At 46.2% G+C, this 27,334-nt stretch overlaps 1 protein-coding gene and 1 non-coding gene across 2 annotated transcripts; one reads left to right on the top strand and one right to left on the bottom strand.

The window, feature by feature from the left end:
- The first annotated feature begins 2,459 nt into the window (after positions 1–2,459).
- B4GALNT2 (beta-1,4-N-acetyl-galactosaminyltransferase 2 (SID blood group)) lies at positions 2,460–22,323 on the top strand. Its single transcript, XM_045890239.2, has 10 exons — positions 2,460–2,584; positions 3,362–3,499; positions 9,902–10,008; positions 11,213–11,250; positions 12,828–13,008; positions 14,174–14,260; positions 18,261–18,448; positions 19,173–19,313; positions 21,354–21,573; positions 22,038–22,323. Exons 1-10 carry the CDS (start codon positions 2,460–2,462, stop codon positions 22,241–22,243), a joined length of 1,431 nt encoding a protein of 476 aa, XP_045746195.1. The 3' UTR covers positions 22,244–22,323.
- LOC123854865 (U6 spliceosomal RNA) lies at positions 13,614–13,720 on the bottom strand. The gene has a single exon (XR_006793414.1). It is a non-coding gene; the product is annotated as a U6 spliceosomal RNA (small nuclear RNA).
- Positions 22,324–27,334: the final 5,011 nt, after the last annotated feature.

The following is a 27,334-nucleotide window of genomic DNA, read 5'->3' as shown; positions in this document are numbered from 1 at the left end:
AAGAAGCAGGTGTTAGGTGTTAGATGTACCTGTGATTATTAGTGTGATGTCATTTCTTCTGGGTCCTTTCTTAAATGAGGGATGTTTAACAAATGAAGGATAGATGTCAGATTTTATTAAATGCTTCTAAGATCATCTGTCAATAAAATCGTATTCTGAGTTTTCACCTGGTTAAATTTATTAATATTGCATAATAATTATGCATAATATTGAATCATCCCTGCACTCCTAGAAAGAACTCCATTTGTTAATGATGAATCGTTCATGTAACATACCATTGCATTCTTGTTACTATTATGTATTTAGCACATTTATATCACTATTCATAAGTACTTATGTTTGTACTACTGTAAAGATTTTTTTTTTTAAGATTTTATTTATTTATTTGACAGAGAGAGACACAGCGAGAGAGGGAACACAAGCAGGGGAGGGGGAGAGGGAGAGGGAGAAGCAAGCTCCCCGCGGAGCAGGGAGCCCGATGCAGGGCTCCATCCCAGGACCCTGGGATCACGACCTGAGCCAAAGGCAGCTGCTTAACGACTGAGCCACCCAGGCGCCCCTAAAGCTTTTTTTTTTTTTTTTATAAACGAGAATTGTTTACTTTTGAAACATAGATCTGAGACTTTGTTGAAAGGGAGAGTAGATAGGCCTTTGCAATTTCCTCAGAGACTTTCACGGGTCTGTTGAGCTCCCGTGAGGTTTGTGTTTTTCTAGAAAGTCATCCCTTTCATTGGGGTGTTCAAGATCCAGGTTTCACTTTGTGTCTCTCACTTTCTATTCCCCCTTGTCTTCTTGGTTCAGGATACCTGATCTCATTTCTAATTCCCGGGGAAGAAATTGTGGTTGACTGGCCCACCTCAGACAAGGTGTTCACCCTTGGTCCAATCCACCATTGCCAGGGGAGTATCGTGTAGCACGGAGCTGGGATCTTAGGTGTCACCGGTGTGAGTCAGGAGAAAAGTCTTACAGAAGGGAGGTTATAAACTAGGCAGATATCACAAAAGCTGTCTACTCAGGGCTTAGATTTAGCAATTATTCCATTTTAGGTTTCTCTAATTCACCACTTTCTCCTTGCATTGTTACTGAGTTCTTCTTTCTGCTTTTCTTTGTCCTTTTTTCAACCTTCTTATTTGATTGTGTAATTTATTAATTTTATGTCTCATAGTTAGAAATTGGTATTTAAAACTTCAATTTTTCCTCTCAGGACAGTTTGAGTGTGTTACATAGTTCTGGAATGTAGTGCCTTTATTATCTTTATATTCTTGTTCTGATGTCCTTGATTTGATGGTTGCTTTGGAAAGCTTTTCTAAAATTTCCATGCTGTTGGGGAAGGGGGCTTTTCATTAGGTTGTATTTTGATTGCACTGTCAGAGTACATGATCTGAACTATTTCTACTTGATTACAGTTTTCTTTGTGTGGCCAATTTTTGTAAGTGTTCTAAGAGCTCTTTAACAGAATATGAATTATATCATTTACATATTTTTGAGACTTGATTTGTGAAGCACTGAGTTGTGAGAGTGTTAGGTCTTAGATGTGAGAATGTTGGAATCTATGACTATCTTTGTATTTGTAATCCTTCTGCCTTTTTCTTTTTTTGCTCTCTGTACTTCTTTTTTTTTTAAGTAGGCTCCACACCCAGCGTGGAGCCCAACATGGGGCTTGAACTCATTGAGATCAAGACCTGAGCTGAGGGGCGCCTGGGTGGCTCAGATGGTTGGGCGTCTGCCTTCGGCTCAGGTCATGATCCCAGGGTCCTGGGATCGAGCCCCACATCCGGCTCCTGGCTCGGCAGGGAGCCTGCTTCTCCCTCTCCCTCTGCCTCTCTCCCTGCTCATGCTCTCTCTCTCTCTCTCTCTCTCTCTCTCTGTATCTCTGTGTCTCAGATGAATAAATAAAATCTTAAAAAAAAAAAAAAAAGAAAAAAGACCTGAGCTGAAATCAAGAGTCAGATGCTTAACCGACTCAGCTGCTCAGGTGCCCTGCTTTCTGTACCTTAATGCTATTATTTAGTGGATAAAGTTCATGACCACTACGTCTGTTTTGTGGGTCATGTATTTGGTCATTGCAAGTGATCTTTTTTGTCCTATTTAATAAATTTTTTTGGCCTTGAATTCAACTATGCTGACATAAATATTGCAAACCTTATGTTCTTTTTTGTCCCCCTTGGGATGTTTTTGCCCATTCTTTGCTTTGTGATTTTTCTGAGTCTCTTTGTTGCAGCTTGATTCTTTACTCTTTTTTAAAATCAGACACCAATTTTGGCAAGTAGTATAAGATATTTCACTTATCTTTTTCTTCAAGTTATTATTCCCACGTATATTACACAATCGAGTCATTTATTATGTGATCAAGAAAAAAGATGTTAATGGAATTTGTTCTCTCGTGTTCCAACAGGTGTGAGTCTCCGCAGCTCTTCAGGATCTTAGTTTTCCTCATAGGACTTGGCACTATTGTACTTATGTTCAGAAGTGCGGAGTTCAGTAGCCCCACGCCAGAGCTCCCTCATTCTGCTCTGGCTAACCAGATGCCGAAGCTTCTACCTGAGGAACGTCTCAAGAACCTCTTTACCTATGATGGAATCCGGTGAGAGTCAAGTTCTTCCACGTTGGTCCGGTGTCTCCCTTGCTCCTCCTATGGTTTACTGTGCCCATTTTATAGCCAGTACCCTGCTTTCCCAAACCTGTGCTTGTTGTTCAAGTGATCCAAACTGTGGGACCTGGAAAAGGTTTGGTCTGCAGGGTGCAGTGTGTTCTCTACAGCACCCAGCAAGGTCCCTTAAAACTCTGGAGGGCCTCTGGCTAAAATCGCAAGAAAGATGCTGCCCTTCTGTCCTGCTGGCCTCCTCTTCTGGTGGGGCCCAGATGCCACTGGCATTCCCATGACTCAAGTTTATTATTTGTTTTAAAGATTTTATTTATTTATTTGACAGAGAGAGACACAGCGAGAGAGGGAACACAAGCAGGGGGAGTGGGAGAGGGAGAAGCAGGCTTCTTGCTGAGCAGGGAGCCCGATGCGGGGCTCGATCCCAGGAACCTGGGATCATGACCTGAGCCAAAGGCAGACGCCTAACGGCTGAGCCACCCTGGCGCCCCTCACATGACTCAAGTTTAAAGACATTTGGTGCAGGAGATAATTCCAGAGAGGGGGCCTTCTTCCCCTTCCCCATTCCCTCTCCTCCCCTCCCCTGTATCTCTGGGAGGGGCCGCTGCTGGGATTTCAGAATCTCCTCCCAAGTAGGACAGTTGGGTATATGGGAAAGGAGATGCTCAGGGTGAACCACACACTGATTAGACCCCAGGTTCTCTCTCATCCACCAGCCCACCCACCCACTCCTTGCTCACAGTCCTTTTCTGGTTTTAGGCTGTTCCCGAAAAACCAGTGCAAATGCGAAGCTACCACCCAGCAGGAAAGCTATAACTTTCAGGATGCTTATGGCCAGAGTGAGCTCCCTGCGGTGAAAGCAAGGAGACAGGCTGAATTTGAACACTTTCAGAGGAGGTAATGCAGACCGTGAGGGCTCTTGGATCCTGGGGTAGAGCAAAAGCTCTCTCTACAGTGTCTTGAGGGTGTGGGTCCCAAGAAAACAGGGAGGAACTCCTCTCTTGCAGGAGTCCCTGGGCGGGGGGGGGGGGGGGGGGGGGGAGGGGGGGGAACTGTTAGGAATAAAGCAAGGAGAGAGAATGGAGGAAAACAACCCATAGATGAAGATTTATCAAACTTTGCATGTCTAGAGCATTTCATAGTAAGAACAGAGCAAAGGAATGAAAATAGTCTGGGACAGCCATGTGGTGTTGGTGGCAGAGGCTCGGGGCACCCAGGCCTTCACAGCAGGTGACTTCACAGCAAGGTGCATCTCTAATTCATTTATATGTTGAGAACATACTTTCCCCTGCTATGTGCAGGGCCCAGAATTCCACACTTGGGGTGTATGGACCAGGATTGTTGAAAAGAGCAGTGATTGATTCTGATGGGCTTATATCAAAAGGGTATTTGTGGGAAGGATGTTGGAACCTCCTCAAAACCATAGGTGATAGGATGACCAAGATAAGAAATCAAGAACCAAGGGAGCACAGAAGGGCTGGACAGGCCTATCCTCCCTCCCTCCCTCCTCCCTCCCCTCCTTCCTTCCTTCCTTCCTTCCTTCCTTCCTTCCTTCCTTCCTTTCTTCCTTTCTTCTAGCAATCATTTATGAGTTACAGCAAAATAATAAAAACTACAAATAAGAGCACCATGATTAGGGACTTGAACTCTAGAATAGGCTGGATGGCAAGTTACTTGACCTCCCAGTACTTAAGTATCTTCATATGAAAAATTATAATAAAGATATTTCTTTCATAGACTTACGAAGGCTTTGTAATATGCGTTGTATTAACATACAAAGAGCTAGTAACTCATGAAGGGCCTGACATATACAAGCACTACAAAAATATCACCTACTGCTATTGTTGTGGTTTACTATTAATATTACTGCTCTTATAGTTCTTCCAGGAGATACATATTCATTAAGAGATACATAAATCACCTAAATATTAGATGGTTATAAGTGCTCTATGGAAGAATAAATTAAAATAGTGTGGTAGAATGTTACTTGATGGCCTAAAATTTAATGGGATGATGAAGGAAGGTGACCTTGAACTCTGATTTGTATATCAAGCCGGAGTCCCCACAATCTCCTGTAAAGGAGCATCTCAGAAGGAAGAGTTAATCCAGGGCCCAGAGCCTCAGGCATGGCGGGGGACTTTCGTGATGGCTGAATGACAAGCAAGCAGGTGGTGGCTGTTGGAGCTCTAGTAACTCAGGGGAGGGCTGGTGGGATATGAGCCCAGAGAGAGGCCAGTCATGATGGCCATTGTAAGCCGGGAGGTGGAGCGTGCATTTTGCTTTCTGAGTAATGCAAAGAATTGAACAGTTTTTTTTGTTTTTTTTTAAGATTTTATTTATTTATTTAGAGAGAGCATGAGTGGGGGGAGGGGCAGAGGGAGACGGAGAGAGACAATGTCAAGCAGCCTCCACGCTGAATGCAGAGCCCAACCCGGGGCCGATCTCACAACCCTGAGATCATGACCTGAGCAAAAATCAAGAGTTGGACGCCCAACCAACTGAGCCAGCCAAGCGCCCCAAGAACTGAATGGTTTTTAAAAGTGGCAAGTTCTTATCTGAGATCCTCTTGTCAAATATCACTCTGGCTTTTCAGTGGAGAATACACAGCAGGGAAGGTGTACGGGAGGCAGGCTTTTTTGCGTCGTTAGGCGGAAGGTCAATGTTCCTTGTGCTGCTGGAACAGCGGTATCTGTGCCTCTGGGATGAACGGTCCCCAGGTGCTCAGTTGGCTGAGCCTGAGTCATGAATCAAGGAAGGGAAAGGGCGAGTCGGGTCCCTCCAGGGTCGATTTGGGGAATCAGCTACCACTCCCCACCCGCCAGCTACATACAAATGGATGACTCCACAGAAGAGAGATGGGGGCACCCAAAGGAGGCAGCACTGGAAGTCAAAGAACCAGTGGGATAGACACATGATTCTGGCATGGATTTGAACCTTGGCCCCACCCAGCTATGTGAGGAGCAATAGGGCTCTGTAGCTAACAGTGCTGCCAAGGGAGGTTGACTGGCTGCATTCGGGTCCTGCATCCTCCACATCCCAGCCAGATGACCTTGGGCAAGCTGTAAAATGGGGACAGTAATTGTACCTAGAGTTGTGACATGTAATGAATTGACACATGGAAGGGCTTAAAACTGTATCACGTTTGTAACATCGATGAATGTAGAGGATAGTAGACATGAGAAAACTATAGAAACAACTATAGGTTGATGTGATAAGCTCTCACAGCAAGCAGAACCCGTGCCTGGCTCTGCCCCAGTACCCCCCTCCAATAGCCTCTTGCCAGTGTGGTTCCCGCTGTGTCTCCTGGTCTCTCTGGGCCACTGTCTGGGAGGTCCCGCTAGTCGGGGACTTGAGGCGCCTGACACAGAGTAGGGCTCAACAAGCATCTCTGGAATACGTGGATGGTGTGCGGGGAAACAGAAGGGCAGATTCCTGCAGGATGATGGCTTCCGTCTCTGTGTTGGGCAGGTTGGGGCTGCTGGAAGAAAGAGGCCAGGGCTGTTTCCAGCAAGGAACACCTCAGGTGTGCACATTGCAGGAGGTGCGTGGTGGGGGGAGGGAGAAGGTGCAGGGAGCTTTGAAGACACTGGAGAGAGTGAGATGGGGGAACTGAAAGGGCTAGGAGAATGTGAGGCAGGGGACTCCTAGGAGGGGATGCTGGTCCAGAGGGAGCTGGGCAGAGGAATTAATTATAAGAAGGAACTGACTCCAAACAGGGAAGGCCACGAGCTGGCCGTGTCCTCACCTGCCCCTCCTTCACCTGGGGAAATGCCCGGCTCTCCTGGGATTATACCTAGCAACGCAGGTACAAGAACAGAGCCCAGTAATAATCAGTGATGTGAACCAGGTCTCCTGTCATCATGGCCGTAGCCAGGGAAGAAGATGCTCAGCTCCCACCTGTGCCTCAACTCTTTCTCCATTAGCCCAAGAAACACCCTGACTGCTCTGAGCAAGGTGCTGAGTTAGGTACAGAGACAGAGCTGATCTAGATCCTGCTCCCAGGGAGCTCACAGCGGACCAGAGAGGATACAGTAGCGTGCCCTCTCCAGGCCCTTCCACCCTCCACCTCCCCGTCTCTGCCCCTGCCATAATCACGCACAGAGACCCAGCTCAGGGTGCAATGACCGTGGGTGCTCTGTGGCCCACCGGGTGTGTTCAGCAAACGGTGTGGAACTCAGGAGTTCAGGGTTACGATACTAGTCAGGGGGAGTGGTAGGTCTGAGGAGTGAGAGCAGTTTCCAATTCTGAGAATTACAAAAGGGATGTTCCGGAAGGTAGCATTCAGAGCTGGCCTCATTCCTGTTACTGAACAAGTGACCTAGTATTCTAGTTATTGGTGTCTCAGTCTGGGTTCTCCCCCTCCAGGAATGGGATTTTCTTGGTCTCTTTGTGCCCACTTTAGCACAGGGCCAAAGGGATCACATAGAATAAATAACCCAGAATCTTCAGCCCCTGGCAAATGTCACCGGAGCTGGACTACTCTCTGCGGGTGTAAAATGGAGATGATTCATAACTTACATGCTCTCTGCTGTGTGAGGGAATCCGACAAAACCCCATTTGGAGATCACGCCTATTATCCTCTGCCAGAGAGCGCACGTCTGATGTGGGATGGCGTGGCCGGGACCCACCCCCGATGCCCCGGGACCTCTGCGCGCTCGGTCTCTGCCACATAATGTCTGTATCCTTGAAATCATGAGTGGAGCTTGATATTGGGTAAGATCTCAGGTTCATTTGAGTCTGATTGGCTCCATATTATACTTCACTTAAAAAGTTAAGTACACGGGGCGCCTGGGTGGCTCAGTTGGTTACGTGACTGCCTTTGGCTAGGGTCATGATCCTGGAGTACCAGCTCGAGTCCTGCATCAGGCTCCCTGCTCGGCGGGAAGTCTGCTTCTCCCTTCGACCCGCCCCCCTCTCATGCTATCTCTCTTTCATTCTGTCTCTCTCAAATAAATAAATAAATAAAATCTTTAAAGAAAAAGTAGTATATGGATAATGCTCTTTTAAAAAAAGTCCACTTGAACCAACCCCCTCAACTCTCCTTGCTTCCCTTCCTTATATGATATGCTCTCTTGCCAACCCAATCTGCCCTTAGGAGTTTGGTATATATTATTCCACACAATTTTTTATACTGCTATACACACAGATGAACACACATAATCACATACATATGTATGTGTATCTATATCCACATAAACATATACTCTTGGGTTTTTGTGTGTATTTTTAAATTTTATTTTAATTCCAGTGTAGTTAACATACAGTGTTATATTAGTTTCAGGCGTACAATATAGCGATTCAACAATACTATACATGATTCGGTGCTTCATCCCCTTCACCTGTTTCACCCAACTGTGTGTATGTTTTTAATGTAATTGATACCATAAGAACAAATCACTCTAGAATTTGCTTTTTTCATTCAATATCGTTTTTTTTTTAAGTTTGTTTTTGTTTTTGTTTTAGAGAGAGAGTGCTTGAGCACAGGCAGGAGGCAGAAGGAGAGGGGGCAGAGGGGGAGAGAGAGAGAATCTTAAGCAGGCTCCGCGCACAGCTTGGAGCCCAACGTGGGGCTCGAACTCACAACCCTGAGATCATGACCTGAGCCAAAACCAAGAATTAGAGGCTTAACCGATTGAGCCACCTAGGAATCCCTCATTAAGTACATTTTTAAGAGCTATCTATATATCTAGTTCTTCCCTTTTAATTGCTATTTAGCTATGAATATGAATACACTGAATTTTATTAAGCCATTATCCTATTGAATGATATTCAGATTTGAGGGAAATTTTCATTATTACATTTACATAATTTATAATAATAATCTTACATTATATTTACATTCTTTCCTTATTTTGTTAAGATGCTTATGAGGATGTTCATTTTTTTTTTTTTTAAGATTTTATTTATTTGACAGAGAGAGACACAGTGAGAGAGGGAACACAAGCAGGGGGAGTGGGAGAGGGAGAAGCAGGCTTCCCGCGGAGCAGGGAGCCCGATGCGGGCCTCGATCCCAGGACCCTGGGATCATGACCCGAGCCCAAGGTAGACGCCTAACGACTGAGCCACCCAGGTGCCCCAGGATGTTCATTTCAACAGTGCTGAAATAAACCTCCTCATGCACGTTGTTGTTTACACAGGGAGGTGTTTCTCCCCTTAACTAGCATCTGAATTGCTCATTCTACTTTTAATGAATACTGGCAAATTGCATTCAAGAGGACCTATGTTAATTCACACTTTCGGGAGGAGTGGGTAAGGGTAGCACCACCCCCTACCTAACCAATACTCCTTATCACTACGTTTTGAAACATTAATGAAAAAGGTATTTCCTTGTTGTTGTTGTTGTTGTTTTTTAAGATTTGATTTTATTTTAAGCAATCTCTACACCCAACGTGGGGCTTGAATTTACAACCCTGAGATCAACAGTCATAGGCTCTACCAACTGAGCCAGCCAGGCACCTCCAGTTCATTGTTTTTAAAGTTGCATTTCCCTGGTTAATTTTGAAACTGAGCACGCTTCATTTATGCATTAGCCATTTGTACTTCCTCTTCTCTTAATTGCCTATTTACATCATTTCCCATTTTTAAATTTTGTCTCTTTCGTATTCTCAAATATTCACTAGAGTAGTCTAATTTTTCTTCCAGGTGATCTAAATGATACCCTTGGCCACGCTGGATCCCCAAAGTCTGCATTTCAACCATATTACCGTAGTCCCCCAAAGAATCCATCTCGCTGGCTTGTTATGTGCTTGCCCTTGACTGAGGTTGTTATAACAACAAAATCATACGAAAATCATCACCGCGTTTGCTCTGAAAATACCGAAGCAACAAATCACATTTCTTGTGATGTATTTTCTTTTTGAGTTCAGTGCCAGGAAAAGGTTTATTTGCCTCAGAAGTTGTTTGCTTTGTCCTGTTGATAATAAGACCAGAGTACTGACTGTCCATCGCTTTATACCGTGACTACCGGGAAGTTCACATGTGACCCTGGCATTTGGCTGCTGCCGCTGGGTTCACCCAGATGGTCTTGTTATTTTGTCTCTTCTTTCTCCCGGGTTGTGTTTTTAATTTTGTATGTGCTTTGTTGTAAACTGCCTCAATTCCTTTGCAGAATTCAAGCCTGGAGGGAAGGGAATGGAGGGGTGAATGAAGGAGGGAGGGAATGGAGGGGTGAACAGGACCATCTACTTTCCATTTCTCCCCATGGGCAGCAAGGAGCTCCAGGCACAGGTACCACTGTCAGAACTAACCAGGGGGGCGCGTGAGAGCAGCTGCTAACGGTTCTGCTACTGTTTCCTGCAGAGAAGGGTTGCCCCGTCCACCTCCGCTGCTGGCTCAGCCCAACCTCCCTTTTGGGTACCCGGTCCATGGGGTAGAGGTGATGCCCCTGCACACAGTTCCCATCCCAGGTAGGTACATCTCCATGTGGAGAGGAGCCAGGCAACTTTCTTAACTCTTCTTAAGCAAAATGGGGGAGTGGATGCGAACAGTCATTCACTGAGTATCTGCTGTGAACTCAGCACAATGCGGGAAGCTTGACATGATTTCATTTAATGGTTAGTCTCAGTGTTTCCACCATTGGGAACCGCCCTTAGCCGATGTGACCTCCCCGGGGATCTGAGATAACACAGAAGAGGAGAGAAATCTGTGTGCCTCAGGAAATCGTAGGACATGATTGGCTTTTTGAGGTCCTCCAGCATCATGAGCCCAGGCAAAGATGAGCCCCTCTCCTGGGAGAGTATATTGAAAAGAACATTTATGTTGGTTAAAACCCCCCTCCACAAGGGATTTCTACACACTTCTCTAGTTCAGCACCACATCCCTGTGAGGTAAATGTCATTTTGCCAATTTCACAGATGACTTAAGTTATCTAAGACCCCATAGGGAGGCTATATTTGAATTAGAACTTGAATTAGTCATATTATGAGAACAGAGAGAGATTCTAAAGTAAATACATTTGGAGGAATTGCTAGTATTTTTGAATAGTCATTTAAAAAGGTGATTTGCCATTTTGGATGATTCCCTTTTTTGCATGTAAAATATGCAAAACATAAAATTTACTATATTAATCATTTTTAAGCACACAGTTTTGTGGCATTAAGTATATTCTCATTGTTCTGCAGCTGCGACCATCATCCATCTCCAGACCTTTATAATCGTCCCCCATTGAAACTCTGTACCCATTTAACGTTGATTCCCTTCCCCCTACCCGACCCCCACCTGTGGCAACCACCATTCAGTAGAATGTCTTGTCTCATCTCTACCAATTTGACTATTCTAGGGACCTCACATAAAGATGATTCATTACTTATCCATTGCTGCCTTCCCTTCAGTAACAGAGATCCTGGAAGGGGCTGGATTAATTCACAGAACATGTCCAATGCTGAGGGTGGGCATCAGAGGCTTTAGATGCACTGGAATTTGAGAAGGACCATGGGACACCCCTAACAGGACCCCAGGGAGAGGGGAGTGGTCAGCAAACACCCTGGATAAGAGGTGACCCCGGAAAGGATTGTGGAAGGATTTGTAGGAGTCATCAGGAAGGTAGCGAGCATCAGGGAGCCCTTGGCATCCTCTCAAATGGTGTTTTTTATCCTTTTTTCTGTCCTCCAGGTCTCCAGTTTGAAGGACCAGAGGCCCCCATCTATGAGGCAAGTCCCCTTCCCAGCCCCTTTTTGCACTTGGCATCACTGCCCAATGGTGGCTGGTCGTGCCCAATGGTCATGGGTCTTGGATTTTGACAGAGTGCTCATCCAGATTAAATATCCGACACGAGTCCAAGGTGGGGAGAGGGGGTAGGATGCCTCCAGAAGGCAGATTTTTCCAGCCATTCGGTGGCTGCAGTTCCAAGGACTTCCAGAGCCCCGGGCCAGCACAGATGCTGCTGGCCTTGCTGCCAGAGGAATTGCATGTTGCCCGTGCGTGTTGCCCCCGCCAGGGTTAGTGCCAGCCAGCAAGACCGGGCTCCGTGCCCTGCCTTTCGTTCCCCGGTAATGTAGCTCCAAATCCAGCCCTTGTGCCCATAGAGTGATGGCTGGGAGGCAAACTGCATCCAGGACCCTAATCTAAAAAGGAGTCTGGGAAATGTAGTTTTAGTTTTCCCACTCTGCATGCCAGAGGTTGGAGTGGGTGATGAGTGAGCAAATCTGCAAAACAGACTACTCTATCCTCAACAGCCTGCTCTGCCCTCCCCCACTACCAGCAAAGCACCCCTCCCCCACCTCTGCCACTTTCCAGGTGCTCTGTGTTATCCTCTTCGTGGTGCTTTCCTGTACCTGAATTATTTTATATGCATCATGATAGGCTTACCGCCATTCTCCCCGGCTAGAATATAAGCCTCTTGAAGGTGGGGAGTTGGTTGTATTCACTACTCTTTTCCCAGGACCTATAATTTGAACCTCAGAAAACACCTGTTGGCTGACCGAAGTGTTTTCAGCAGGTGTGACATAACCCAGTGTACTTTTCATAAAAATACCCGGCTGCCCAGAGGACGAGAAGGCAGGAGAGGAGAGTTGCTTTAGGGAGTAGCAATGGGATGGAGAGAAAGGGACCAGTTCTAGCTCCATGTTGAAGGTAGACCCAACAAGACTCCCTCAGAAGAGCAATGACCTCCTTTAGGGACTTCAATAGTTGAATGGATGAAGGTGCCATTCACGAGGCAGGGGGAACCAGGGAGAGAGTGGCAAACAGGTTTATAGAGAAAAATCAGCAGTTGTAAAGATTTCGGTTGCCTGTGGCACTTCCTAGCAGAGCAACCAGCCCGGCAGTTGGGTCTCAGAAAGACGGGAGCTAGAGACACACATTTTTAAGCCATTACATCTGAATGGTATTTAAAGCCGCCTCCTCTAGTGTGACGGTGTTGAATAGTCAGAGAAAAGGGCACGGAACCAACCTTGGAAAAACTCCACCGGGAGGTCAGACGGAGGCGGAGGAGGCGGTCGGAGGCAGTTGGAAATCAAAAGGGGCGGTCAGAGGGAGTAAGAAGAAATCTAGAATGGGATCCCGTAAGCCAAGACCTAAGAGAGCAATGGCCCTTGAACACACGAGTCCCCAGGACTTGATTCTACTTCGCCGGGGATAGAGCAGCGGAGGGCTTTAGAGCCAGACCCCAGCTTCCAGGGACATCGGGGGCGCCTCCTCTCAGCCTCATGCGCTCTGCCCCCTGCTGGCCAGTCCGGGGCATGTGCTTTCCCTTGCATTTAGCGTCTTTCTACCTCACCCACCTTAGGTCACCCTGACAGCTTCTCTGGGGACACTGAATACTCTCGCTGACATCCCAGACAGTGTGGTGCAGGGCAGAGGCCAGAAGCAGCTGACCATTTCGACCAGTGACCGGAAGCTTTTGAATTTCATCCTCCAGCACCTGACATACACCAGCACGGTGTACCTGCACCACAGGGTGGATGTCGGTGAGAGCCTGTCCTTGGATGGCAAAACGCTTAGGGAGTGGGAAACACCACCGGGCCCTCTCAAAGTCTTCCTCCTCCAGGAAGCCTGCCAGCATTTAGGATGTTTCCCTTGCTCTTGTTTCTAAACCTAGACCTCTAACTTCTCAATTACTGTCCCCAACATTACCCCCATGTTGCCACTGACCCCACAGCGTGACTTGAAGGAAAGAACATTCATCTCTCTGTGAGGGCAGATCATTCATGCAATGCACCTGGAAACCACCTGGCTCTGTTCCCCATTATCCGTAGCTCTCAGAGCTGAAGACTTCACCTGTGAGAGAGGAGGGACCCAGTCTGTGCATCAGTGTCTTGTCCTGGGCACCTTCAGGAAAAGAGAGATGTGGGGGAATTAAAGTCACTCTTTTCTCTTTTGACTAGCTACCCAGGATGCATTCCCAGGACACCAACAGAAAACTGAAACACAGGATAGATTATGCATGAGCACAAACTAAAGAGAGCGCTCTCTCTACTTTCAGATTCCCAAACATTTCCTTTCACCAAATGACCCTGCGAGATAGAACAGGGCAGGTGGTGTTATCCTGGTTTTGTAGCTGGAGGAGAGTAAGTGATTTACCCAAGGTGTTTCGAATTTGCGTGTAGTCCCTGTGCAGGGGCCATGCTGATCTTCTCTGTATCTTTCCAATTTGAGTATCTGAACTGCTGAAACAAGCGCTAATTTACCCAAGGTAGTTCAGGTAATAAATGGTAAAGTCAAACTTAATCCAGACCCTATGATTCCAAACCCATTCCACCCCACCAGACTCTCACAGTGGAAGAAATGCGAGTTAAGGGACATTCAGCAGGGGGTGCCTGGTTGGCTCATGGGTGGAGCATGCGACTCTTGATCTCAGAGTCCTGAGTTCAAGCCTTGTGTTGGGCAGGGAGATTACTTAATTTAAAAAAAAGAAGAAGAAGAAGAAGAAGAAGAAGAAGGAGGCATTCAGCCAGTTACCCCAGAGACACACAGCAAGTCAGGAGGCAGAATGCTGTCGACTCTGTGGGGTCTCCTTCCAGGCAGACATTCTCTACTGAACCTTTACCCCTGCTGCAAATCGGCTTCCTTGGGGCAGTGTGGAGAGTGACCTAGACTCCGTGCTGTCCTCCTTGACCTTATTTCTCCCTGCAGTGAGTCTGGAGTCCAAGTCCTCGGTGGTCAAGTTTCCAGTGACCATCCGCTATCCTGTCATCCCCAAGTTATATGACCCTGGACCAGGTAAGACCCTTGCTCCTGGGGCTCCAAGGTGGGATCTTGTACCTAGTTGGTGAAACTCGGAAGGGAGCAGCTCTGAGGCGCAGGAGAAGAATTGCTGAAAATAATTGCTCTGATATGATTCCTGACACACAAGAAAGAAAATTCTAAATTCTCCTAATATTGCTTAATTGTATTTAACTTATTATGGGGTTGTGCTTATTTTGGAAAAAAAAAAAACAATTAATTATAACATCTTAATAAGTAATAGTAATAAAAACAGTGTGGTATTGGACCATGGCTAGATATATCAATGGAGTCGAATTGGAAACCCAACAAACAATGAATCATGGAACACTTCATCTAAAACTAATGATGTAATGTATGGGGATTAACATAAGAATAAAAAAATGATAAAAAAAATAGAACAGAATTGGAAACCCAGAGACAGATATGTTGGAGCTTTACCATGTGATCAAGGTAGCTTTCCAGATTAAAGGGTGAAGAGATGGATGATCCAAGAAATCACATGGGACAACTGTGTTGATAAAGGAAGATACAAAGTTGAATCTATCTTACAGCTCATACCAAGATAAATTCCAAATTGATCAAATATCTCATATTTTTAGGTGCTAGAAAAAAACCCGTGGAGTTTAAAACATAATCTTAGAGTATAAGACCTTTCTAAATATGACACAAAACACAAAGACCAGAAAGAAAAGACTACACACATAAAATACATAAAATTTTTAAATGTTTTTAGGGCAGAAAACCACCAAACGCAAAGACAAATGACAAAGGACAAATTGGGGAAAAAAATATCTTCAACACACACTAAAGTCAAAGGTGTACTTTTACTTGAAAGTGCCTATGAATCCATAAGAACACCTAATAGGTAGGCCTCCGTGCCGGGCTGGCTTGGTCAGTGGAGCATGCACCTCTTGATCTGGGGGTCAGAAGTTGGTTTTTTTTTTTTTTTTTTAAGATTTTATTTATTTTTTTGACAGAGAGATACACAGCGAGAGAGGGAACACAAGCAGGGGGAGTGGGAGAGGGAGAAGTAGGCTTCCCGCAGAGCAGGGAGCCCCATGCGGGGCTCGATCCCAGGACCCCAGGACCATGACCTGAGCCGAAGGCAGATGCTCAACGACTGAGCCATCAGGAGTTTAAGTCCCACCTTGTAGAGATTACTGAAATAAGTAAGTGTTTTTAAAGATTTTATTTATTTATTTGCCAGAGAGAGTGAGAGAGAGAGAACACAAGCAGGGGGAAGCGGCAGGCAGAGGGAGAAGCAGGCTCTCTGCTGAGCAAGGAGCCCAATGTGGGACTCCATCCCAGGACCCTGGGATCATGACCTGAGCCGAAGGCAGACACTTAACCATCTTAGCCACCCAGGTGGGCAATTTTTTTTTTTTTTAAAAACACCTAAACAAAACAAAACAAAAAACCAAACACCTAATAAGCCAATGGAAAAACGCACAGTTGGCAACAGATTAAATTCAATACTTTTAGCCATTAAAATATATGCTCAGTCTCATACTAAAAAGAAATGCAGGGCGCCTGGGTGGCTCAGTTGGTTAAGCGACTGCCTTCGGCTCAGGTCATGATCCTGGAGTCCCTGGATTGAGTCCCGCATCGGGCTCCCTGCTCAGCAGGGAGCCTGCTTCTGCCTCTGACCCTCCCCCCTCTCATGTGCTCTCTCTCTCTCATTCTCTCTGTCTCAAATAAATAAATAAAATCTTTAAAAAAAAAAAGAAATGCAAATGAAAAATACATTCATATCAGAAAGTATTGGACAAAGAGTGGGGGGCAGGAATTCTTATAAACTCCTGGTGGGAAATGTAAATTGGCACAGCCTTTCCGGAGGCAATTTGGCAATACCTATCAACATTTGGGATGTGCATTCCTTTCGGCCCACCAATTGCACTTCTAGAAATGATCGTACAGATACTTATATATGTGTGAAATGATGTTTGTTTGGGGTTCTTTATTGCAGCATTGTTTGCGAAGACAAAAACCTTCCAGGTGTGATGCACTGATGAGATCAAGTGTGGTCCATCCATATAATGAAATTCCATGCAGTGGCATTTAGAAGGAGGGAGGGGAAACACAGGAGGAGGGATTTTTTAATACTGCTGCAAAATGCTTTCCAAGTAATAAGCAGGTACAGAAGAGAGGGAAGAGTAATCTATTGTTTCTGTAAAAAGAAAAAGGGGAAAAAAAAGGACGTATGCCATTGCTTGAACATTCTCATTTTAAATCATTTTCAGATTTCTCTATTATTTTCGGTCTATCTGGAATGGGTTCATCTGTACACGATAGATTTGGTAGATTCGTCGGCTGTCATTCATACTAATTCTCTTTAAGTGTTCTGTAATATTTGTTGGTGAGCTCATCTTGAGCAGGAGGTTTCGCTCACTTATTTTTTCCTCTCCCTTCTCTCTCCTGACAACGCTTTAGTGTTGGATCTATTCCGTGTCTGCCCAGCTTTCTGGTCTATTTTATACTGGAGTCTCAGGGTTCCTGCCACACGGTGATATTGGGTTATTAAAGAACCAGTTGCTGGGCCTGAGGGTGGCTTGGCGCAGGTCATGGCTGTGAGGTGGTGTCATTTCTGTTGGCATCCAGAGGTGGTGGCTGTTCTGGTGTTCCTTGCCTGGCCATCACACTACCTAGTGATGAGGGATAGAGGGTGTGCAACCTAGCTCTTGTCCATGGCTTCTAGCAAAAAGCCTGGCTCTGGACCCACACATCCCGTGAGACACCTTAATTCCATTACCCCTCAGAATCAGCCTCCTCTGCTGCTTCTGATCCCAGAATGTGGCAGGTCCCAGCTCTGATCACTGCTTTTTATTTCTGTTCCTTAGAAGTAATGTATATTTTTGAGCATAGTTATATCTTTGTATTTTTATCGCTGCTATATATTTGGAAAAAATAAGGACTCTCCAACAGAAAGCTACACCACCAACCTAGCCAGGAGCCCCCTATCTTGACCACATCCTCTAGTAATTCATGCCCCTGGTTCTCTCTTTACTATATAACAAAAGAACCAAATTTGGCATGTAGCCCAAGAAAAGGGGGGACACGATTCACTTGGCATGCCCTTGAACACCATTTACTTGACTCTTCCCACTGATCACTTTTCCCTCATGCCCTCTGACCCAGGGGGAGCTGGGTAATGGTGCAACAGGTATTAAAAAGAGGATTCTGGAAAGACTTCTGACTTCTGTCATTCTGAGAAGGGGCTCTGCAGTGGGGTTCTGGAACACTCATCCATAAGCCACGGGTAGGGTTGTGGCTTTCAGCATGCATTAACTCCCAACAGAGCCCACCCCACCCCAACTAGATATCCCACAGGCTCAGTCCACTGACGTGGCTCCACGTTTGATGACTGAATCCCAAAAACACACCACAGCTCCAGGTGATTCATCATGAGGCCTTTTCCGCAGAAAAGCTGCTCCTTTTCCAAGTTTTTGTGGTATCACACGCCTTAAGCTGGACTATCTGGTCCAGACCTTCCACTCTCCAAGGAGAGCTACAGACCACTGATGTCTTCCTGAGGAGAGAGACCAAGTGTGTTTCTCTCTAGGAGTGCAGCTGATGACAGGGGCAGGTCTCAAGTCCTTTAGACCTTTCTCCACTCCCCAGCCCTGCCCCGTGTCCCTCCATCTTGAACTCCTTGATGGGCAGAGCTCTGTGCATCTCAATTCCTAGGATTAACATGACAGCAGCATGCAAGCCAAGTGCTGGTAAGACAAAGCATTCATACAGACAGTAGGAGATGGCGTAGTTGGGCCAACAGAACCAGGGAAAGAAATTCTAGAAGATGGATAAAATTTCAACAAGCTGGCTATGTTGTAAATATATTTATTTTCTATTCCAACTAACAAACTCTTACTAAGTGTGGTGGGCACGAGGCCCACACTGAGAAGTTGCGGCATAAAGAAATCACCAGAACAGTGCAAGTCAAATCAGTGAGGCTTCCCAAAAGGCAGAGTTCTGACATCAACCCTTTCTTGCCCAGAGAGGAAGCTCAGAGACCTGGTGACCATTGCCACCAAAACCTTCCTCCGTCCCCACAAGCTCATGACCATGCTACGGAGCATTCGTGAGTACTACCCAGACTTGATAGTGATCGTGGCCGATGACAGCAAGGAGCCCCTGAAGATTAATGACAACCATGTGGAGTACTACACCATGCCCTTTGGGAAGGTACATCCCGCCCGGATGGGGAGACATCTGGGTCCTGGGAAAGAGGACTCCAGAGTCAGGTTCCACCCCGGATGGGGACGCTTGAGTGGCTTTCCCACGGTGGCATGATCCTGGAGTAGAGGGGGTGGGACCGTCCTCTGAGTCCCTTTGCTGACTCCAAATTCACAGAGAAATCGGATCACTCTCATGTTTCTGCATTAATAAGTGGTTAATCTGCCTTCCCTCGAGATTGGTATGGACATTAATTGAGGTCCTTCTAAGTGACTTGAGGTGTCTGACATTCTAGGGATTCCTGACATGCAGAGAAACTTGTTATCCCTATGATTCTACCCAAGCTAGAGGCTCTCTCTCTCTCCCACACACACACACCCTCCCTCCTACAAGGACACACAGAAGGACATGGGTATTATACGTACCATAGCGCCCCACCCTACAACACCTTCCAGGCACCAACAGGGGCAATGGAAGGAGAGCCACAGAGACTCAGTTGAAAAAGGACTTCAATCCATCCACACTGGTCCTAGGACCAAGGAAGGACTTCCTAGCCTTTCTTTGCCTCAGCCTTTGATTCAGGGAGTCACTGTCTTTCCTCCAGTGTCTCTGAGACATGGACTCCCTTTAACCCAGTAGTTCTCAACCGCTGTTTGGGGCGCAGCCTGGCTGTTGGGAGTTTAGAAAGCTCCCAGGGATGGCAACCACTGATCTAACCTCATTTCACCTGCAGGGTTGGTTTGCTGGTAGGAACCTGGCCATCTCTCAGGTCACCACCAAATACGTTCTCTGGGTGGACGATGATTTCCTCTTCAACAACAACACCAAGATAGAGGTGCTGGTGGATGTCCTCGAGAAAACAGAGCTGGACGTGGTAAGGGAGAGTTGCCAGGTTTACCCCGGTTGCAACCTGTAGAGACAGCCAGGAGAGGGAAGGGGAAGAGGAGAGGGGAGAGGAAGGGGCAGGAGGGGGAGGGTCCTGGGGAGGGCCAGGGGCTGATGCAGGAGAGGAATAAGCCGGCACTGCCCGGGTTGAGAACATCACACCAGGAATCAGGAGCTGTGCGGTTTCTGCTTCTGCCTCCAAATTTGATTTTCTTTGAGCAAATTACACCCCCCCCCCACATTAACCCTTGTTCTGTCTTTAAAACCCAGCGGCGCTCTCCGGTTGTCACACGCCATTTATTTTTTTAAAGATTTTATTTATTTATTTGACAGAGACAGCGAGAGAGGGAACATAAGCAGGGGGAGTGGGAGAGGGAGAAGCAGGCTTCCCACAAAGCAGGGAGCCCGATGCGGGGCTCGATCCCAGGACCCTGGGATCATGACCTGAGCCGAAGGCAGACGCTTAACGACTGAGCCACCCAGGCGCCCCTGTCACACGCCATTTAAAAAAAAAACGCGAATGGTACAAAGTTTTAAAAGCACACATAGCCCTAATGACATTTAAAAAAGAAGAAAGAGAAGAATGAGAACATCAAAAGTCATTTGAAATATAGAAAAGCAAAAGGCAGCTACAGTTAATAATAGTCTCTTGTATTCTCGAAATTTGTGAAGAGAATAGATCAATCTTCTGGCCACGTGCACAACGGTAACTATGCAGGTGATGGATATGTTGTTAATTAGCTTGATTGTGGTGATCTTTTCACAGTGTAGACATATATCAAAACATCAAGCTGTACACCTTAAATATATAGAATTATAAATATATGTACAATTTTAATATATCAAAGATAGCTCAATAAAAGCTATGTTGTTTTTTTTTTAAAGAAAAGAAAAAACAGGAAATGGATAAGAAAATCAGTGGCATTGTGATCACAGTTATCTCTTCCAGGAGGACAGTCCCCAAGGCATCTGTTCACTCTTTCCGGAAGGTAGGGCCCTCCCTTTCACAAGGAGGAGCAGTGTTTGGGGTGCAGGCAAGCAACAGCCTGCATCCCCAAAGATACCTTCTGGCTACTCCTGTTCCAGAGAGGAAATCACAGTAGCATCAGTGAGATAGAAAGCATAGCTCCTGTCGTGTAAAAATCCAAGCTGGCCCTTGACTTTGCTTCCAGCGTCCGCCTGGACCAGCCTCCTTCCCTTGGTCTGCGCCATCCTCTTGGGCCTCGGCTGCGTGGGGGAGAGAACATGGAGAACAAGCATTTGTCTTTGCGAAATGTGCTAGAAGTTGCAGACATCCCTTCCAACTCACATCCCTTCAGCCAGGACTTAAGACACATGGTCAAACCTCGCAAGGGAAGTGGGGAGGGTCCGTCTTTAGTGGCGTAGCTGGCTGTATCTTAATTTAGTCCACTTACAACGCAGAGGGTCTGTTTGCTAAAGGAAGAAGATGGGGGACAAGGAGCCACCCTAGATGATTATGATGGCTCAGGACTCATCCTGCTTTGCTGGGGCTCACACATAGAAACGCACATATCTTCGGTGAGTGCGTGCACAGACAGCTCAGGGAGGAGAGCCAGGAGCAGAGGAGGAGGGGGAAGGCAGCTTGAGACACACGGCACACGGCTTGTTTTGTTGCAAGGAGCCCGGCAGTGGGGACTCCACAAAGGGACCCGTGTGCACGCAGGCTGTTGCTTGCCTGCACCCCAAACACTGCTCCTCCTTGTGAAACGGAGTGCCCTACCTTCTGGAAAGAGGGAACTTGCTGTCAAGTGAGTAGGGCAGGGTTGTGTGCCCTTTGGACTTGGTGCTTTCTGCTCCCACCAAGGAGATTTTCTGGGGTGAGCAGGATTAAAAGATCAAGGGACCTAGCCGTGATGTGCGGAAGGCTCTGGCCCCAACAGCAACAAGAGAGTAGCACAGGTGTGCTTCTTGTTGTAACTGAGGTTCAGTCCAGGAAGGCTTCCTGGCAGAGGCAACATGGATATCAAGTCTGTGTTCTCTAACATGCATTTCTCTGCCCACTGGTTAGGTCGGTGGCAGTGTACTTGGGAATGTGTTCCAATTTAAGCTGTTGCTGGAGAAGAGTCAGAATGGGGACTGTCTTCACCGGAGACCAGGCTCTTTTAGACCCCTGGATGGCTTTCCCCGCTGCGTGGTGACCAGTGGTGTTGTCAACTTCTTCCTGGCCCACACGGAGCGACTCCAGAGAGTTGGCTTCGACCCCCGCCTGCAGCGGGTGGCTCACTCAGGTAGGGACAAGCTGAGTGAGGAAGGTGCTGGCCCGTGGACTGACCTCAGGACTTTGTCCTTTCCAAGAGCCACGAGCCACTGATCGTGGTCCTTGCCTGCAACAGTGGGCTTCTCTCCCTTCCTACCCCCCCACGAGGGAGCTCAGGGTCTTTCTTGCCTCCCTCCTCCCTCTCACTGTAACTTCTTATCTCCCGTCTGCTGCTCCCATGCGAGACACCCTTCCCCTGCAGCTCTGTCCCCTCCCTCCGATCCCCTCAGTTCCGGAGTTCACAGTTCTGTCCAGCTGGAAAGCTCACCTGGGTCTCTCTGGCTACACCTCTGACAAATGTGCTTATTTGTTTCCTTCCAACTCGGTCAGCCTGGGCAGGGGGCTCTGCGCCCTTCCCCACCTGCCTCTCCCCCCCAGACCTGAAATACGGCCCCGCGTCTCTGGCTGAAGCTCGTGTTCTCCCTCTCCTGGCAGAGTTCTTTATCGATGGGCTCGGGAGCTTGCTCGTGGGGTCATGTCCAGAAGTGATAATAGGTCACCAGGCCCGTTCTCCGGTGGCCGACCAGGAGCTGGCCACCCTGGAGAAGACCTACAGAGCATTCCGGACCAACACCAGGAAGCAGGTCCAGTTCAAGCTGGCTCTCCACTACTTCAAGAATCATCTCCAGTGCTCTACATGAAGGCGCCTGGGCATCAGAAATGCTCTAGACTTACTGGGGGGTGGGTGTATAAGACAGCGGATACTGGTGGTGGGACTCCTGATGAGACGAATGCTGTAAAGGACAAGCCAGCGGGCGGGGCAGGTGGGTCGGGCTCAGTTACTAGAAATACCCATCAGGGGCTAAGGGTCATTAGAAATGGACCAGTCCCTGAGAAGGGCAACCGAGGCCCATCAATAACAATCATTATTTGTATGATGCGGTACCGTTTACAGAGCATCCATACACACGGTATCTCGATTCCTCTCATTGGATGTCCTGCAAGAGAGTATAGGGTAGGGTTGGTATCCTTGGTCAAAATAATGGCTGCGGGGGTTTTTGAGGATTATTTGGTAGAAATTATATCAGAGTCAGAAGCATCCTCTCCAGCCTCCACAAATGATTATTTGTTGCTACCCTGGGGACTCAGATGATGTGAATAATACAGGGTCCTGGTCTTGAGGACGTTGCAGCCTGGTCCAGTTCAGTCCGCTAGCAGACTTTCGCAGCCAGGATCGGGGGATCAGAGGAGGGAGGAGTGACAAAGGGCCAGGCAGCTGAAGGAGGCTCGGTGGAGAGAGCTTGGCTGCAACCTGGAGGACGGACAGGATTCAGGCAGAGGGAGGGGAGCACTGTAGTCCCCTGTCTGCCTGAACAGAGGTTTCCCTGGCATCAGATGCGCTACTGCCAGGACACATTCCAGAACGCCAGGGATTGAACTCCGACCCTGAGCTAGGTGCCGTGAGAGCCCACGTAAGTGCAGTGGTGCACCTGTTGACCACTCAAGACCCATGTCATCTGCAGAGAGGAGCCATCACGTGTTGTGGAGGAGGGCCCTCTCTGTTATCTCAGGAGTCGGCAGCTCCTGCAACTACTGGGCTTCCACTCTTTCCTGCTGAAGATGCTCTAGGTAGGTCAGGATGTCTGAAAATGTGGCTCAGAGATATGCATAAAACTCCATGAAAAATGTTTTGGTGGCCCAATAATTTTGAAAAATACCAAAAGTTGTATATCCCTCTTGGAAAGTTGCAATTCACATTAGCATATTAAAGGCTCTGAGAAGTCCCACAGTAAAGAAATCGGGTTAATTTTGTTTAATTCAGCATTTCCCAGCTATGGATATAGACCGGCAATCATTTTTTGTTTTTTATACTCCCAAACCCAGAACTGAACACATGCCTCATTCCATTGCATATGTCATCAAGATTCTATTGCAAAAGCTTTGGTGGCTTTAAGTAACCTGGACAATCATTTGGTGCAATAGGACATGCACTTTACCTACAATAACATAGCTATACAGGAAGATGATGCTGGATTGTCCCACTCAGTCCTGCCTTGAGAAGCAGGCAAGAGAAGCCCCTCACTGGGCCCTGTGCTCTAGAGAACACAGTATATCACAGACACGAGTGCTTGCTGATGACCACCTGGGCATCTCTGTCGCTCGGGATCCAGTGCTCAGCACGAGTAGAGCACAACCTGTTACCCTAGACATCCACTCTTAGGACTCATAGTGTTCGGGCCCCAGGGAAATGCTTCTCCACACCTTATGTCCTCACAAGACGACTGCATCCAGATGCACAGAAAGTCTGTGGCAGTGCCTTAGAGCGCAGATAAGACTTGATCTGCCAGCTGCTCGGATAAAAGAAAAAGACAAGGGTGCCTGGGTGGCTCAGTTGGTTAAGCGACTGCCTTCGGCTCAGGTCATGATCCTGGAGTCCCGGGATCGAGTCCCACATCGGGCTCTCTGCTCGGTAGGGAGTCTGCTTTTCCCTCTGACCCTCCCCCCTCTCATGCTCTCTCTCTCTCTCAAATAAATAAATAAAATCTTAAAAAAAAAAAAAAAGACAAATGTTTCCTCTTGCCCTCCATGCGTGGTTCTAAAAGTGCTTTAAAAAATTAGCATAGTATTCACAGTGACTGCATTTCGTGACTTCAGGGACATTTGAAAGTAGGAAACCATCTGTACGCACTACTTCTTCTATATGTAGATCTAGATGTATCATGCTTGAAACGTGACACAAATTCTTTACACTTGGCAAGTCGGTTGGTCATTGAAAGCTGATGTTGCAGTCATTTTTATTTTATAAAAATATTTAATGTCTTAAATTTTCAAAAATTAAATAAACAAATAAATAAATTTCATTAAATAAATAAATAAATTTGATTTTTAAATTTGGTATGTGTCCATTGTAACTTTGATTTTCTTTTAATCTTTTCTTTAAAATTATACATTCTCTCTCAAATAAATAAATAAAATCTTTTCAAAAATAAAATAAAATAAAATTATACATTTATTTATTTATTTGAGAGAGAGAGAGTGCGTGGGTAGGGGGAAGGGGCAGAAGGAGAGGGAGAAAGAGAATCTCAAGTAGACACCACACTGAGCAAGGAGCCTAACATGGGGCTCCATCTCACAGCCCTGTGATCATGGCCTGAGCTGAAACCAACAGTCGGACACTTAACCAAGTGAGCCACCCAGAGCCCCCTATCTTTTAATCTTAATAGATAATTTTGAGTATTTAAAATTTTTTCGAAAGTTTTTATTTTTTAAGCAATCTCCACACCTAATGTGGGGCTAGAACCCACAACCCTGAGATCAAGAGTCACATGCTCTACTGACTAAGCCAGCCAGATGCCCCAACTTTGAGTGTTTTAGAAGAAAAATAATTTCTAAAAACATAAAAAATAATTTTAAGCATTTTTTACATTTGCCTCAATTTACCCTTGAGTTAAATTTTGTGCACTTTGAACACATTCATCTTTTTTTATCATTTTTTTATTTTTATTTTTATTTATTTATTTATTTATTTATTTTTAAAGATTTTATTTATTTATTTGAGACAGAGAGAATGAGAGACAGAGAGCATGAGAGGGAGGAGGGTCAGAGGGAGAAGCAGACTCCCTGCTGAGCAGGAAGCCTGATGCGGGACTCGATCCAGGGACTCCAGGATCATGACCTGAGCCGAAGGCAGTCGCCCAACCAACTGAGCCACCCAGGCGCCCTTTTTATCATTTTTTTCAAGATTTTATTTATTTGAGAGAGAGAGAACGAGAGAGAGAGAGAGAGCACATGAGAGGGGGGAGGGTCAGAGGGAGAAGCAGACTCAGAGAGCCCGATGCAGGACTCGATCCTGGGACTCCAGGATCATGACCTGAGCCGAAGGCAGTCGCTTAACCAACTGAGCCACCCAGGCGCCCTCATCTTTTTTTTTTTTTTAAAGATTGTATTTATTTATTTGACAGAGAGAGACACAGCGAGAGAGGGAACACAAGCAGGGGGAGTGGGAGAGGGAGAAGCAGACCCCCCGCCGAGCAGGGAGCCCGACGCGGGGCTCGATCCCAGGACCCTGGGATCATGACCTGAGCCGAAGGCAGACGCTTAACGACTGAGCCACCCAGGCACCTCCACACTCATCTTTTTTAATTCCTCAGGTTATTACTACTCGGTGTGCTGGTCCGCAAATCCGTAAGGAGCATGCATCAAAATGTAATCGATACAATGCTTTCTTCATCGAGAAAGTCTTGCCATGAAAAAGTGTCAGCTCAACTAAATCAATGTGCTTCAGGATGTACATGGTTTTGATTCTAATACAAGCTCCTTACCTCAACGCAGACTAGTAGCAGACAGCTTGCAGACCAAACCTTGGGGCGTACTTTGGATTAAGGGTTGGCAAAATTTTTGTAAAGGACCAGACAGTAAATATTTTAGGTTTTGTGAGCCACTGAAGTCTTTTCTTCTTTTTTTAATATATAACTCTATAAAATGTAAAAATGGGGACGCCTGGGTGGCTCAGTCGGTGAAGCATCTGACTCTTGATTTCGGCTCAGGTCATGATCTCAGGGTCATGATATCGAACCCCGCATCAGGCTCCATGCTCAGCGTGGAGTCTGCTTGGGATTCTCTCTCTCCCTTTCCCTCTGCCCCTCTCCCCTGCTCGCATGCGCTCTCTCTCTGAAATAAATAAAATTATTCTCTTAAAAAATAAGAATAAAATAAAATGTAAAAATGATTCTGAGCCTGTGGGGGTAAAACCAAGCCATAGGTTGCCTTTGGTCCATGGGATATAGTTTGTTGGCAGATTAATATTGTCATTGGCAAAAAACCAAAAAACCAAAAAACCAAAAACAAACAAAAAACCCCACAAAAAACAAAAAGCAATCCCAAACTGTCATTGGCTACAAAATTACGTGAAAAATCTTGATTATAAAAGTATGATTAGTGATTTTGCTGAAACGAAAGCAAGAAAATTAAATTATACAGAATAAATATATGATAAATTATGAATTATATTCATCGTCTATCCAAATATTTTTTTCTTATCCAAATGTCACTGATCATCAACTAAACAACCAGACATGCACAATGATTGTTAAATTCCATTGCTTTGGTATGTTGTCAACTTTTAGTCATATGGAAAACCACAGCTTGATAATATTTTTGATTTTGCCATTATAAAGATATATTTGTCAAGGTAGGAGGATAAAGCATGTATTATAACAGTTTGCTGGCTTTAGGTATCATAGCTTTTAAATATTGAAATATTTTGAAATAATTAAGATATAAATAAAACATTTAAATATTTAGACAGATATTTGATTTGTCCCAGGCCTGGTTCCACATAAATGTTGGCCTTCCTGATTAAATATTGTGTTCGTGATCCAGGAGGATACAGTTGTGTACTTTCATGGCCATTAAACCATTCTCCAACGTCCCCCCAGTGGGGACCATTTTGACATGCTTATCATCAGTATGTTCCAGACACATTTTCCCAAGATCTGGAACCTTCTACTCCAGCAGGGAGGAGTAGTTACAATGGAGCTCTTGTAGGGTGTTTGCCTAAACTGTGAGCCAATTCTGCAGGCTGGTCAACTACCCAGAGAGTGTGGAACCCTACTCCTTGGTGAAAATGTATCGGACCAGGAAAGCCAGGCTCCTGCGCCAGCGACCAATCAGATTGTCTTAGAATTTGAATTGGGTCTGCAAAGCAAAGCTCTGTGGATGGCTGGACTCCAGATGTCACACTCAGGAGCTACAGATGTGCCCCCTTACACCGAGCAGACTGAAAAGCTGAG

This window comes from Mirounga angustirostris, unplaced genomic scaffold, assembly GCF_029215605.1.
Source record: "Mirounga angustirostris isolate CCGP_5_RB_7025 unplaced genomic scaffold, mMirAng1.0.hap1 SCAF_17, whole genome shotgun sequence".
NCBI lineage: Eukaryota > Metazoa > Chordata > Mammalia > Carnivora > Phocidae > Mirounga > Mirounga angustirostris.
Note: the sequence above shows the minus strand (reverse complement) of the source record. Positions and strands in the feature narration are given on the sequence as shown.